The sequence below is a fragment of the Rhinopithecus bieti genome, unplaced genomic scaffold (genome assembly GCF_001698545.2).
Source record: "Rhinopithecus bieti isolate Rb0 unplaced genomic scaffold, ASM169854v2 scaffold_12138, whole genome shotgun sequence".
NCBI lineage: Eukaryota > Metazoa > Chordata > Mammalia > Primates > Cercopithecidae > Rhinopithecus > Rhinopithecus bieti.
In genome coordinates, this window is record NW_016807121.1 from 672,166 (window position 1) to 689,116 (window position 16,951).

The window sequence follows — 16,951 nt, forward strand, 5'->3', positions numbered from 1 at the left end:
TTTTTTTTCTTTTTTCTTTTTTGACAGTCTTACTCTGTTGCCTAGGCTGCAGGGCAGTGGCATGATCATGGCTCACTGTAGCCTCTACCTCCCCAGGCTCAGGTGATTCTCCACCTCAGCCTCCTGGGTAGCTCAGGTACAGGTGCACACCACCACCCAGCTAATTTGTGTATTTTTTGTAGAGATGGGGTTTCAGCACGTTGCCCAGGCTGGTCTCAAACTCCTGGGCTCAAGTGATCCTCCTGCCTCGGCCTCCAAAGTGCTAGGATTACAAGCACAAACCACTGTGCCCAGCCAAGGAGTTTTATTATACTAATTTATACTTTCATAGATGTTTACAAATTTTTAAAAAGTTAAAAAAATCAAGATAGAGAGCAATAAATGACACACAGGAAGATACACTGATAAAAGCCATGAAGTAAAACGGACAAAAACAAACTTCAAATAAAGCAAAACCAGTAACAATGCAAGGAGAGCTTCCAGTTTCTGGTCCGACATGTAAAGTTCTTTAATGTTGTCACTCTAGTTCTAATAAGAAAAAAGCAAAGAAATAGAAAATCAACAACTTTTCGTAGATCTTTCAGAGAACTAAGGTCACAGGACAAACTGCTACTCTGCAAACTGGAGAGATAGACAAGTGGAAACAGAGTCACAGCTTACAAGAAGCAGAAGCCCAAGAGCAGAAGATCAAAGATGGAGTCAATACAGGTAAGAAGACCTAACTGAAAAACTGCTGGAGGCTCCGTGTAGACTAGCTTGAGTATTCAAAACTCCAAGCGTTCAGGGCAGGGGGGAACCCTCACACTTACACTTTTGTGAGTTTTACCTCCAGGAATTCAACCAGATTCTCACTGTGAAGACTGGAGAAAAATACCTTCATGTTTCCAGCAGCAGCATGAGAAGGTAACCATTCTGAAACATGCTCTCTGTTCTCCCTAACAGCCTGCCTTCAAAGAAAACTTTTACTAGAGCTTAACTGACTTGGGTTTAATAAAAGCCTAACTGACCTGGGGAAAGGGAAATACTCAACTTCAGCTCCGTCTCATCTTCCTGTGTCACCTAAGAAGACAGGGAAGCTGAGAAGCACTTGTGAAGGTCACAGCCCAGGGACACAGGTTCACTAAAATAGTGAGACCTAATGATAAGATGACAGAACACTTTTTCTATCCCAGTACTTCATCAACTGGGCTCCTGTATAACAGGGAATTACAGCCCAAAGCACTGCAAACATTATCTTTCATTTTTTTTTTGAAAGTATAAGTATAAAAAAACTAATTATGTTAATTATGAGATTTTTAAGCTGTATTACTAGAGAAAAGAGACCAAGTCTCCTCGTAATACTTTTCTTTTTCTTTTTTTTAATTATACTTTAAGTTCTAGGGTACATGTGCACAATGTGCAGGCTTGTTACATATGTATACCTGTGCCATGTTGGTGTGCTGCACCCATCAACTCGTCAGCACCCATCAACTCATCATTTACATCAGGTATAACTCTCAATGCCATCCCTCCCCCGTCCCCCCTCCCCATAATAGGTCCCGGTGTGTGACATTCCCCTTCCAGAGTCCAAGTGATCTCATTGTTCAATTCCCACCTATGAGTGAGAACATGCGGTGTTTGGTTTTCTCTTCTTGTGATAGTTTGCTGAGAATGATGGTTTCCAGCTGCATCCATGTCCCTACAAAGGACACAAACTCATCCTTTTTTATGGCTGCATAGTATTCCATGGTGTATATGTGCCACATTTTCTTAATCCAGTCTGTCACTGATGGACATTTGGGTTGATTCCAAGTCTTTGCTATTGTGAATAGTGTCGCAGTAAACATATGTGTGCATGTGTCTTTATAGCAGCATGACTTATAATCCTTTGGGTATATACCCAGTAATGGGATGGCTGGGTCATATGGTACTTCTAGTTTTAGAACCTTGAAGAATCGCCATACTGTCTTCCACAATGGTTGAACTAGTTTACAGTCCCACCAACAGTGTAAAAGTGCTCATACTTCTTCACATCCTCTCCAGCACCTGTTGTTTCCTGACTTTTTAATGATCGCCATTCTAACTGGTGTGAGATGGTATCTCATTGTGGTTTTGATTTGCACTTCTCTGATGGCCAGTGATGAACCTACAAAGAACTCAAACAAATTTACGAGGAAAAAAACAACCCCATCAAAAAGTGGACAAAGGATATGAACAGACATTTCTCAGAAGAAGACATGCATACAGCCAACAGATACATGAAAAAATGCTCGTCATCACTGGCTATCTTTCATTTAAGAAGGAAACCGACACACCAGAGGAGACAAAAACAAGGACACTAGAGGAAATATTTATCTCTAACACAACAGCTACTGCAAACAGTAAATACAGCCTAATTCCTAGTCAGATCAACCTTAAAACTTCCACAGTAAAGGTCTGTCTACCTTAGTTCCCTTCACTTAACACATCATATCCAGCTTTCAATAAAAAATTACAGGGCAAGCTGAAAGGCAAAAGACAAAACAAAACAAAAAGTCCGAGGAGACAAAGCAAGTATCAAAACAAGACTCATATATAGCAGACGTTTTGGAATTATCAGATGAGGAATTTAAAATAACTATGATTAATATGCTAAGGTTGCTAATGGAAACAATTAGACAACATACAAGAACAGATGGTTGATGTAAGCAGAGAGATGGAAACTAAGAATCAAAAGGAAATATAAATAAAAAATACTGTAATAAATGAAGAATGCCTTATTGGACTCATTGGTAGATTGGACATGACCTAAGAAAGAATCAGTTAAGCTTGAAGATGCCAAAGGTGTAAATATACATAGTAGGAATATAAGAAGAAGAAAGAGAGAAAGGCAAAAGAAGGAATATTTGAAGTAATAATGATTAAGCAATTTCCAAAATTCATGACAGACCTCAAGCTACAAAACCAGGAAGCTCAGAGAACACCAAGCAGGATAAATACTGAAAAAATCTATACTCAAGCATATCATATTTGAACTGCAAAAAATCAAAAACAAAGAGAAAATCTTGAAAGAAGCCAGAAAAAAGAAATGGAAGAAAATATGACTGGGATTCCATATAAAACTGTGATATAATACAAAAAGTGCTCATGTGAGGTTGAAAACCATGAATTAGGGTGATATGGTTTGGCTGTGTCCCCACCCAAATCTCACCTTGAATTGTAATCCCCATAATCCCCACATGTCATGGGAGGGACCTGGTGGGAGGTAAATGAATCACGGGAGTGGTTTCCCCCATGGTGTTCTCGTGATAGTGAGTTCTCAGGAGATCCGATGGTTTTATATGCATCTGGCATTTTCCCTGCTGGCACTCATTCTCTCCCCTGCTGCCCTGTGAAGAGGTGCCTTCCACTATGATTGTAAGTTTCCTGAATCCTCCCCAGCCATGCAGAACTGTGAGTCAATTAAACCTCTTTTCTTTGTAAATTACCCAGTCATGGGTATGTCTTCATAGCAGTGTGAGAATGGACTAATACAGAGGGGGCCGTGCCAATACGCAGAGCTACAGGTTTTTCTTCAGAAATGCCCAGTATCCTAGGCATAGGAGGGAATAAGAGATAGCTGGACTAACCCAGGGTTGAAATTCTCCCAGGCAGGTACAGTGGGAAGTCAGTGCTTTATAGGAGTTCAAGGTACTGGCAGAAGTAATGTTGGTGTGTGGTAACTAAATAAGGAGGTAGGTAAAGACAATAGTGGGCTGACACAGGTGGAGAGACTAATGGTTTTAAAGTGGAACAGGTATAATTAGAGTAACAGAGTGGGAGGGCTGGAAAATAGGCTGTGGTTAGAGTTGGATAAATGAAATTAGGGTTTCAGAAGTGAAACCATTCTGGTAGATTAGGTCCGGGCTATGGCCATGGGAGTGAATAGCTAAAACTGAATATGAATAAAACACTCTGAAGTTTTTTCAAAATGGAGATGAAGGAATATGGGTGGGATCGGTTCATGAGCAGAGTAATTTTTTCCTCTTTCTATACACCTGATAGTCTGCCTTATCAGGTGTGATAGAACACATAACCAGCAGAAGAGCTATTCAACTCATGAATTAACTCAAGTGGTAGAGAATACTATATGGGATGTACATTTTCTCTCTGTTTCACACTGGGTCACATCCATTATAACACTTTTTACTATGATCTGATGTCAAAGGAATATGAAGAAGAACCACTTTTTCAAGAAGTAAATAATTTCACAAGTGGGCATACATTTGACATTTGTGATACTGGGTAAGTACACTGTGCATTTGTTTACATGCTGATAAAATTGTGATCTATGGTATCAGTAAAATATCAGAGAGAAGGAAAATGATATATGTGAAGGGCAGCTCAACACGATCTTAATTTCAAAGAAAGTCATAAATGAATTAATGGGAGGCAGATACATTATCTGCAGAAAAGCCCAAAGGTGCTGGGCGGTAAGGGTAGTCATTACAAAGGCAGCTCTGCATGTTGGACTTTACTTATGTGACTTTCCAAATGGTTCTGTTCACTGTAAGATAGAAGTGGCTTAATATTTTAAGATAAGGAGACAGGAAGCCTTATGGATCTTAGAAGTGTCACCTGCCTGGCCGGGTGCAGTGGCTTGCACCTGTAATCCCAGCATTTTGGGAGGCTGAGGTGGGCGGATCACGAGGTCAGGAGACCGAGACCATCCTGGCTAACATGGTGAAACCCCGTCTCTACTAAAAATATAAAAAATTAGCCGGGCATGGTGGAGGATGCCTAGTAGTCCCAGCTAATAGGGAGGCTGAGGCAGGAGAATGGGGTGAACCCAGGAGGTGGAGCTTGCAGTGAGCCGAGATTGCGCCACTGCACTCCAGCCTAGGGGACAGAGTGAGACTCTGTCTCAAAAAAAAAAAAAAAAAAAACAAGTGTCACCTACCTTGGCTATACAGCACTCACTATCAAACTTTCATCTAGAACTTGTAAGTAAAATCAGTGGTTTCAACTATAACTTTTTAAAGTTCTTTGCATAACCATGCAATAATCAAAGAGTCACAGAATGGAGATATGGTTAGTTAGAGGGAGAAATGTAGGTCTGGATGTTTCACAAAGTAGGTAGATAATACCTGAATGACCAAGTTAATCTTTAGGCTGATGAATCCCATCCACAGTTTTACAGTGATATAAAAGTATATGGGTTGGACCAAACATTCACATGCACGCGGCAGCAACTGTGGTGATGCCTCATCCAGATCTTCTCTTCAGGACCTACACACTTATTCGTGAGCTGGCATGTGTTGGCTGCTAATAGCTCACAGCAGGGTTCCTACCTGGAGATTGTTCTTAGCCAAAGGGAGCTGCCTCATATAAATGTTAACACTTTCCTGGAGGCCTGTCTGGATGTGATGTGTGATTGATGCAAGAGTTCAAAGGCCGGGCCCCTCTGGCTCAGTTCGGGCCACATTTGAAGGATCATCTTAGCTCCAGAGCTCCCCATGCATCTTCTCCTTCTGCCACTGCTGCTTTCTTCACTACTTCAGAGGTGTTGCCCCCAATTTGAATCTAGATTATATCCCTGTGTCAAGGTCTGTTTCCACACTTCTTAAATATGGGAAGTTTCCCAACTATACATAAAATATTGTCAATGTAATGTTTAATGACACTGTAAGAATATGAGACAATAATGAGAACATCTAGTTTGTATTGCAGTTCCACTATTTAATAGCTCCATGACTTTGGATAATTTAACTTCTCTGTGTCTCAGTTTCCTTATCTTTAAACACTGGCTAATTTCTTTTGAAACAAGGATTACTACAAAGACCCCAAACAGTTCCCTGTACACACACAAAAACACATGCATACTTTCAAATATAATATTCTTATTACAGTTTACATGAATTGGTTCTGACAAAAACTAATTATTTTCACATTTGTTATTTCACTGAAACATTCTATTAGACAGCAAGTCAATATTAAGACTACACACAAAAAAGTCACTAATTGCCTACTATATACTTGGCTCTGTGACCTATACAGGTACACAAGATGACATGGTTCTTGACCTCAGGGGGTTACAGTCCTGTGTGGAGAGGCATCTAATCTAAACAAGTGTAATGAAACATTATAAATGCCAAAATGTCTTAAAATAATTGGAGGGGTAGTCACTCCTTTAAGGATATCAGAAAAGGCTTCATAAAGACGACCCTTCAGGTAAGACTTTTTTTAGGAAAGGTACTTTACTTTCAGCACAGTTTTCTTGAGTAATGAAGGATTCTTTACTGCCAAATAATAATGATATTTGATTATAATCTGTAACAACTATTTTGCGTGATTCTACTTATACAGAGAATTTTCATAGACATATTTATAACAGAGTTAAGTTTACTTACTGTTATCTTACGAGGACAGTCATTAGAACACAGACCACTAAGAACTGTGGAAAAATAAACAACAGGCAATTATTACTATTATAAGTTTATATTTAAAGTGAGCTCTAATTTTCTCCCTAAGATCCATTAATATACTCTATTGATTCATAATCACAAGCAGAAACCAATTCCATTTCTTTAGATCTGAGCAAATTAAAGTTCTGTTGTTCACTTTATACCAATATTTCAAAAACCTGAAGTGTCGAGATGCTACTATTTTGTGAACTATATAGGTGAGATAAATTATGATTATATCATACCATACCTAAAACAGAACCTGTTGGTTCTGTTTTCCAATTAGTTAGCTAAATTCCAAGGATAACTTAGATTCTGACAGAGGGGTGCCAAATGAGAACCAACTAAAATGTATACTAAGAAAAACAAATAGAGCATTCAGCACTTTATATCTCAAACTAGACTTTTCCCATTATGTAATTCTGAGTCAAAGATTTTGGGTACCCTTGATAACTAATATAGAGAGCATAACTATAAAATAATTGATGAGTCTACAACAAACAAACAAAAATAACTTTGTGATACATTTATTCTATAATCAGCAAAAATAGGTTAAAATATCTGAACAATCTCTAAATAATATGAGTTCTGAAATAAAACCATATTTCTACCACTTTTGGTGAAGTGATACCTTTGATAAGAAAGCAGACACTATATGCTATTATTTAAAAATGCTACATGTTATAAGATAAAGAGCTGATAGTTCTCGGTAAGCACAAATTATTTTCATAATTATGAATATTTGTCTGTATATTACATATATCCAGAAGAAAATGGTTTATTCTGTTTGTTTACATTACAAGACTATGGAATGACAATCATTCTAATAGAAATGTTTGTCTTAGGCAGGGTGCGATGATTTGAATGTTGGTATCCCCCCAAATTCCTATCTTGGAACCTAATACCCAATGTGACAATGTTAAGAGGTGGGGCCTTTCTGAAGAGATTAAGTCACAATGGTTCCATCCTCATGATGGGATTAATGCCTTGACAAAAGAGGCTCCAGTAATTTCTCTTGACCCCTTCTACCATGTGAGGACATGGCAACAAGGTGCCATTTTTGAAGCAGAGGTGAGACCTTACCAGACATTGAATTTGCCAGTGCCTTGACCTTGGACTTCCCAACCTCAAGTACTGTGAGCAATATATTTCTGTTGTTTATAAATTACCCTAAGGTTTTTTTTTTTTTTTTTCTTTTTGAGACAGAGGCTCGCTCTGTCACCAGGCTGGAGTGCAGTGGCATGATCTTGGCTCACTGCAACCTCTGCCTCCCGGGTTCAAGCGATTCTCCTGTCTCAGCCTCCCTAGTAGCTGGGACTATAGGCACATGCCACCACGCCCAGTTAATTTTTGTATTTTTAGTAGAGACGTGGTTTCACCATGTTGGCCAGGATGGTCTCAATCTCTTGACCTTGTGATCTACCTGCCTCGGCCTCCCAAAGTGCTGGGATTACAGGTGTGAGCCACCGGGCCCGGCCAGGTTTTTTTTTTATGTTAATAGCAGCCTAAATGGACTAAGACATAGACTATGTAAGGTAAAAGGCACCAAGAAATAAGCATGACATATTTCATCACAAAAGAGAATACCTGTTCATTTACTATAGAATATTTGCATTAAGTTCAACTTGAGGAAACAGTGAAATAAGTATTTTACACTAGCAAGCAGTTTTCAATGTTTAAATGTCCTTCCCCAGCACAGTGCCTGGTTCTCACTCTTTTATTATGAAAACCCTCACTTCTCACTCTCCTTTTATCTTCTTCCCTAAAGTTTAGGTAGACATTGGTAGCTCTTTTCCAATTGTTCCAAAATGGTTTGCACAAGCCTTCATTTAAACCATTATCTTGCTGACCCAGTTATTTACGCACACATATGTCTTTGCACACAGATATTACCTCTGCATCATTTTATCCTTATTTTCTCAGGGTCTCACCCAACATATTTGCTCAATAAATACTTGTTAAAGGAGGAAAAAAGATGGTTTATTCAGGCTAGGCACAGTGGCTCACGCCTGTAATCCCAGCACTTTGGGAGGCTGAGGTGGGTAGATCACTTGAGCTCAGGAGTTTGAGACCAGCCTGGACAACATGGAGAAACCCTCTCTCTACCAGAAAAAAAAAAAAAAAAAAAAAAAAATTAGCCAGATGTGGTGACACGCGTCTGTGGTCTCAGCTACTCAGAAGGCTGAGGCAGAAGGATCACTTGAGCCGGGAAGCAGAGGTTGCAGTGATCTGAGATCATGCTACTGCACTCCAGCCTGGGTGACAGAGGGAGATCCTGTCTAAAAAAAAAAAGGTAGATTATTCAATAAATGGTGCTGGATAATTGGTTACTTGGAAAAAAATAAAGTTAGAGTTTACCTCCCTATATAAAATGCATATTTGACAAAGACAAAATAATAAAAGAACTCTTAAACTTGAACAATAAAAAGACAACCCAGTTGACAAATAGGAAAAGGATCTGAATAGGTATTTCTCCAAAGAAGATATACAGGTGGCCAATAAGCTCATGAAAAGATGCGCAACATCATTAGCTATCAGAAAAATATACAGCAGAATCATTATGAGATGCATGCCCATGTTCATGGCAGCATTAGTCACAATAGCCAAGAGGCGGAAGCAAGCCAAATGTCCACTGACAGATGAATGAAAAAAATATGGTAAATACATACAATGGAATATTATTCAGCCTTAAAAAGGAAGGAACTCTTGTCACATATTACAATATGGATGAACCCTGAAGACATTATGTTAGGAGAAATAAGCAGTTATTGTATAATTTCCACTTACTGTATAATTTCATTTAATGAGTTATCTAACCACTTATTATTATATAATTTCATTTAATGAGTTATCTAAAGTGTCAAATTCAGAGACAAAGTAGAATGGTGCTTAGTCAGGGCTAGGGGGAAGGGGAAAAAGGGAGCTGTTTAATGAGTATAGAGTTTCAGTTTTGCAAGAAGAAAAAGGTCTGGAAATGTGTTTCACCACAATGCAAATATACATAACTCTACTGAACTATACCTTAAAAATGGTTAAGATGGCAAATTTTGTGTGACACTTTTTTAACCACAATTTAAAAAATGGTTAAGATGGTAGAAAAAAACACCCACAATGAGTTAACATTTTATACACATTAAGATGGTTATAATAAAACAGTCCAAGAATAACAAATGTTGTTGAAGATGTGAAGAAACTGGAACTCTCATACATTTCTGATGGAAATGTGGAATGGTGCAGCTGCTTTGGAAAACAATGTGGCAATTCCTTAAAAGGCTGAACATAAAGTTCTCCTTTGACCCAGTAATTCATTTCTAGCCATAGTCCAAGAAAAACAAACAAGCAAAAATCCAAACAGAAACTTGTACATCAGTGTTCATAGCAGTATTATTTATAATAGCCAAAAGGTGGAAACCATCCAAATGTCCATCAAATGATCTCTGGATAAACAAAATCTGGAATATATATGCAACAGAATATTATTTTGCAATTAAAAGGAATAAAGTACTGAATGCATATTACAACATGGATGAATCTTGAAAACATTATGCTAAGTGTAAGGGAGGAGACCATCCCTCATATTGTCTTATGCCCAATTTCTGCCTTCAAAGAAAGAAGAAGTAAAAACTAAAAGGCAGAAATGAAATTCACAGGTAGACAGCCCGGCGCCGCACCCTGGGCCTGGTAGTTAAAGATCAACCCCGACCTAATCGGTTATGTTATCTATAGATTACAGACATTGTATAGAAATGCACTGTGAAAATCCCTATCTTGTTTTGTTCCAATCTAATTACGGGTGCATGCAGCCCCCAGTCACGTAACCCCTGCTTGCTCCAACAATCACGACCCTCTCACACGCACCCCCTTAGAGTTGTGAGCCCTTAAAAGGGACAGGAATTGCTCACTCAGGGAGCTCGGCTCTTGAGACAGGAGTCTTGCCGATGCCCCCAGCCGAATAAACCCCTTCCTTCTTTAACTCGGTGTCTGAGGAGTTTTGTCTGCGGCTCATCCTGCTACAAGTGAAAGAAGCCAGTCACACAATATGACCCCTTTTATATGAAATGTCCAGAACAGGCAAATTGATGGATACATAAAGTAAATGAGTGGTTGCCTGGAGCTGGGGGATGATGGGGGCGTGACAGACAATGGGTACAGGGTTTCTTTCTGTCGTGATGACTATATTCTCAAATGATTGCAATGATGGTTGCACAACTCTGAGAATATGTTAAAGCCATTAAATTGTATACTTCAAATGGGTCATGATATGGTATGTGAATTACATCTCAATAAAGCTGTTACAAAATAAGAAAGATACCATAAAATTTTAAAAGACTACTGACAAAGGGGGTGAACTTTTTGTGATGTAACAGTATAAAGAGATACTATTGCTAATATAAAAAGAATTTCTAGATATCAGAAGATAATCCAATAGAAAACAAAGGATTTCAAGAAGCAATATCTAGAAGAGAAAATGTAAATAATCAAAAAACACTGAGAAAGACACTCAACTGCACTAGTTAGGAAAAAACCAATATTATTTCCAAGAGATAGGTGAAAAAGAAAAGCATGATAAAATTGTCTGTAGGGAAAATAATAAATATATTCACAAAGGGTTTTTTAATATATACTACAGTACATTTACAAATCCATTAGAAAATAAGAAAGGACAGGGACTATAAATCGAAATAAAGATAAAAATGGCACTTAAATATATGAAAAGATGCTGAACTTCATTATAAGAAAATATGAAATAAAATAGGACATATTTTCACCTAACTGGCAAAGATAAAAAAGTTTAATAACCCCTTGGGTTGTTGAAGGTGTTAGGAAAAGAGCATTTTCATATATATAGTTAGGTGGAAGTAGGAAATTATACAATTTCTGTGAAGGGACAACTATTAAAAAATATAATATAACATTCAAAACAAGGCAGAATTAATCTGTGGTACTGGAAATTATAGTAGCAATTACTTTAGGTGAACTGGGTTAGTAACTAATAAAGGGGCTGGAGGGCACATTTTGGATGTTGGTAGTATTTGTTTCTTGATCTGGGTGTAATTGTATGGGTATGTTTACTCTGTTAAAATTTATAGACCTGTGCACTTATGTATACTTTTCCGTATGTTATATTTCAATAAAATGTTTATTTAAAAATATATATGTTTTAACAATTCCATTTTTAATAATTTATTCTACAGGATATTCATTACAGTGGTATTCATAATAAGAGATTGAAAACCACATGATATATGTGAGTAAGGAACTCATTAAATTATGTTGTAACCATACTATATGATACTATTCAGTAGTTAAAGAAGTTTCAATTGCTTCTTTAACTACTGAATGTATTCTATATTATACATATATATATATTTGTATATGCATACAATATCTTAGATACAAAGAGGTTGTCTCTGGGAAGAGAACTGTATCACTGGGAGATGAGTAAAAGGGAGACTTACTTTTATCACACACCTGTGAAATTTTTAATAGACCATCTGCATTACTTATTTTAAAAACAAATTCATTAGTGAAATAAAAATTTAGGACTCTCAGATGAGTGTGTGGTAAATTAGATAGTGTTATATGCTGGTGAAAATATAAATCCCTACAACTTTCAGGGAATATAATTTGTTATTATTGATTAACATTAAAAACACAGTCTCCTCAACTCATGTCTATGAAATCTAAGAGATAAAAAGCGAAATAAATTGTGGAACATATATAACATTATGGAATGATACGGAGGTATCAGAAGAATGAGGGAGGCCTGTACGCGCTGACTTGTAAGGGGGCTTATACTTTATTAAGGTAAAAAACCCAAGACGCATGCAAATATGTTTCATAAAGTTCCATTTAAAAGTATGTGTTGGGCTGGGCATGGCGGCTCACTCCTGTAATCCCAGCACTATGGGAGGCCGAGGTGTGCGATTAGGAGTTCGAGACCAGCCTGGCCAACATGGTGAAAGTCTGTTTCTACTAAAAATACAAAAATTAGCCAGGAGTGATGGCAGGCACCTGTAATCCTAGCTACTCGGGAGGCTGAGGCAGAAGAATCGCTTGAACCTGGGAGGCGGAGGTTGCAGTGAGCCGAGATTGCACCACTGGACTCAAGCCTGGGCGACAGAGGGAGACTCTGTCTCTAAATAAATAAATGTGTTCAATGAATCTCAGACATAGTGTTGAGCAAATGAAGCCAGGTGCCAAGAGCACATCTTGTATGATTTCATTTACATCATGTTCAAAAATGGCCTTATGCATACCCAGCCCCGTGCATCTCTTCCATCTGGACGTTTGCCTGTATCCTTTGTAATACCTTTCATAATAAGCAGGTAAATGTAAGTAAGTTGTTTCCTTGAGTTCTATGAACTGCTCTAGCAAATCAAACCCAAGGAGGCGGTCATGGGAAGCCTGATTCATAGCCAGTTAGTTAGAAGTGCAGGTCCTGACCTGGGACTTGTGATTGGCATCTGCAATGTGGGGCAATCTTGTGGGGTTGAGCCCTCAACCTGTGGGATCTGACAGACTACCTCTTGGTAGACAGTGTCAGAATTGATTGGTTGGTGTATGGAGGGGGAAGGCAGAATCCCTACATATTTTGGTGACCAGAGATGAAGTATTCTGTGTGCTAGTGATTGTGTGAGAGTAGACAGAACAAAGTTTGGTTTTGTCCTGTCTCTTACATTATGCATAATTATGCATAATTGCATGGTATTCCATCGTGTGTGTGTATTTACTCCTCTTTATGTTATGGATTGAATGAGTACCCCCTCCCTCAAATTCATATGTTGAAGCCCTAACCCCCAATGTGGCTGTTCTTGGAGACAGGGCCTCTAAGGAAGCAATTAAGGTTAAATGAGGTCACAGGGAGAGGATCAGTGTCTCCTAATAAGTGAGCTTGCTGTTTCTACCTAAATGCACACGAAGAGAACATGTGAGCACACACTGAGATGGCAGCCACCTAGAAGCCAGGAGGCGAGGCTGCTCGGAGTGAATCTACCTTCCCAGCACTTTGATCTTTAACTTCCTAGCTTCTAAAACTGTGAGAAATAAATTTCTGTTGTTGAAGACACTCAGCCTGTGGTATTTTGTTATGGAAGCCTGAGCAGACTAATACACATACATACTTCACATACATACTTTTAAAAAAATTTGGCTGGGCGCGGTGGCTCAAGCCTGTAATCCCAGCACTTTGGGAGGCCGAGACGGGCGGATCACGAGGTCAGGAGTTCGAGACTATCCTGGCTAACACGGTGAAACCCCGTCTCTACTAAAAAATACAAAAGCTAGCCGGGCGAGGTGGCTGGCGCCTGTAGTCCCAGCTACTCGGGAGGCTGAGGCAGGAGAATGGCGTAAACCCGGGAGCCAGAGCTTGCAGTGAGCTGAGATCCGGCCACTGCAGTCCAGCCGGGCGACAGAGTGAGACTCCGTCTCAAAAAAAAAAAAAAAAAAAAAATTTTTTTAGGCTGGGTGTGGTGGCTCACGCCTGTAATCCCAGCACTTTGGGAGGTCAAGGTGGATGAATCACCTAAGGTCAGGAGTTCAAGACCAGCCTTGCCAACAAGGTGAAACCCTGTCTCTACTAAAAATACAAAAAAATTAGTAGGGCATGGTGGTGCGTGCCTGTAATCTCAGCTACTAGGGTCGCTGACGCAGGAGAATTGCTTGAACCCAGGAGGTGGAGGTTGCAGTGAGCTGAGCTCGTGCCATTGCATTCCAGCCTGGACAACAAGAGCCAAACTCCGCCTCAAAAAAAAAAAAAAATTATGTAGATGAAATCATACTACATATTATTGTGTAATTACAATATTACTTCAACCACATAATTGCATGGTATTCCATTGTTTGTGTGTGTATTTACCCCTTCTTTTTATTAGGATCTTTAGGTTCTTCCCCTCCTCATACCCCAATGTTTTTTCCTCCTAAAAACACTATTGGCAAGATCAGCTTTATGGACCTGGTACATTTATACATAGATCTTTGGCACATCTCTGACAATTTCCTTGGGATAAATGCATAAAACAGAATTTCTGGGTTCAATCTTAAAGCTTTTGATGTACACAATGAAACTATTCTCCAGAAAAGACTATCAAACATCTAAAAAGACCACTTATTGATCTTCTGGTAAGTGCCAAGCTGTGAACACATGAATTTTCTTTTACAAATGCTCTTCCTTAATCTTCATATCAAGACCGTGAAATAATTCTAATTGTTCCTTGCCTCCCGCCTCCTCTTTTTTTTTTTGAAGAGGAAACTGAAGAACTGAAGCTTCGGCCCATATTCACAGTCACAAGGTGAATGGAACTCTTTTGCAAGACTATGTGGCCACTGCTTTCAACAAGCAACAAGAAACTAACTCATTTAAACAACACATTATCCTACTATGATAGATGATGAGAAATCGATGAATCATTGGGTTATTTTCTGTATAAGATAAAATGTCTGTGTCTTGGTTAGCATAGAGTATTACATAATCTATGCTATTACATAATCACATTAGTATCAACCACATAATGCTAATTCAAAAATCATGTAACAGTTTCTTTCATTTTGTATATAATAAGTTAAAAACTCGGTTCTTGCATCTGTTTTTGTTTTTTCACAAGACCTCCTGTCAAATTTGAAGTTTCACATTACAACATTAGGATCACATGATAAGACTTAAATGTAACCTTAACTTTGCCACATCTTTTCTCCACTAAGAAATTTTATACAATAAAGTCAAACTAGGTATTAAACATGAAAAAAATATACATATTTGCCATATATATGTGTTATAAAAAGGGGTATCTACATAATACAAATAGAGTATGCATTTCCTTGTTTTTTGCAACCACAGATTCAAGGAGAAACAATACTAACCCTTGATTAATTATCATGCTGGTTCATAAAATTGCTTAATTAGGAATTCTGAACTCTCAACATAGTATTATAAAGGTTAATGTGTCCATTCAGAAATTATTTTACCTACAGAACGACTTGTCCTTTTCCCAGTGACATCTATATGACTATGCAGCAGGTGAGGCTGTCTCAGACTGTGTGGTTTCTGGGCTCTACTAGCTACATATGTTTGATGTAAGGTAGGAAAATATGTCTTTAGCTATATTCCGTAATGATACTGCTTTTGTTAAGGAGTGCTACAGAAGTAAGGATGAAATTTTACTTTTAGCTTTGGCTTTACCACTCAAATCCTCTGTGACCCACCCTTTAGTTTTCTTTCTTTTTTGAGACAGAGTCTCACTCTGTTGTTCAGGCTGAAAGGCAGTGGCACCATCTTGGTGCACTGCAACCTCTACCTTCTGGGTTCAAGTGATTTTCGTGCCTCAGCCTCCCAAGTAGCTGGGATTACAGGCACCTGCCACCACACCTGGCTAATTTTTGTATTTTTAGTAGTCATGGGGTTTCACCATGTTGGCCAGGCTGGTCTCGAACTTGGGGACTCAATTGATTCGCCTGCTTTGACTTCCCAAACTGCTGGGATTCCAGGTGTGACCCACCATGCCTGGCCTAGTTTTCTTATAAGAAAAAAAGAGGACACCTACTCTCATACTTATTATCTTCTTCGCCTCCTGAGTTAATGAAATTTGAAAATGTCTGAAAAACATTAGGTTTCTTGAAATTTACAGACCATGTAAAGAAAATTTTTATTCTCATTTTTTCCCCTCTTATTGCTCAGCATATTAAAGGGACAGACTCATCAGGAATATGGTTTCAATCACAGTTTATTACAATTAGATATAAATTCTTCATAAAAGGCAGAACTGAATTAAATACTGCTGGAAAACACAACAGAGTATAAGTTTTATATGTATGTTAGTAGCTCATCTTCTGTTATTAATAATCTGCTACTAACAGAAACTAAGTCTTTAGGTCATGAGTGTTGAAAAGGGTAAACGTCAAGGCAACTATCTGACACCAACGTTGGCTCAAAGTCATAAGCACCACTCCTTTCAAGCTTCCTATTCATTCAGCACAGAAAATCTCATCAAGCAGGGCCACGTCTTGCTGTATTGGCTAATGAAAGATGTGATCATGGACAAATCACTTCACCTCTCTCTCTTTCATGGTTTTACAAAAACATTTAAAGTAAGAGAGTTGGATGAAATAATTTATAAGGTTTATAAAAACCTCTCAACTGGAGTTTTTATAAACCTTATAAATTATTTCATAATTATTTGATTCCAAACTGGGATCTACATTGTTATCTGGTAGTTTCAGGTGCTTAATACCCTAGCTCAGAGGGAAGTAGCCTGGGTTTAAAGGGCTCTTTGTGTAAGTTTGCTCACATGTAACAAAATTATCTAGAGAACAGAGAGCCTTGAATAGTCTGGGTCTGAATGAATGAGGCTGGATCATGGAGGATGCATCCTCTCAATGTCAGAAATGCAGAGCAGAACCAGAAATGGAACTTGCTATTATGTAAGCTAATTTTCTACATTCTCTTTGTCCTTATAGCATATGTAACATTACATACATACTCACATATTTTCATCTAAATCTTATATATATGATATGATTATAGGAAGCAATCGTGTAAAGCAGAAGGCACATGA

The 16,951-nt window shown here is 38.3% G+C and overlaps 1 protein-coding gene across 1 annotated transcript in view; it reads right to left on the bottom strand.

Moving 5' to 3' along the window:
- ITFG1 (integrin alpha FG-GAP repeat containing 1) overlaps positions 1-16,951 on the bottom strand; it is a 297,020-nt gene that overhangs the window by 67,383 nt on the left and 212,686 nt on the right. The window contains 1 exon segment of the mRNA XM_017880291.1: positions 6,348-6,391. Within this exon segment, the coding sequence (XP_017735780.1) occupies positions 6,348-6,391 (44 nt within the window).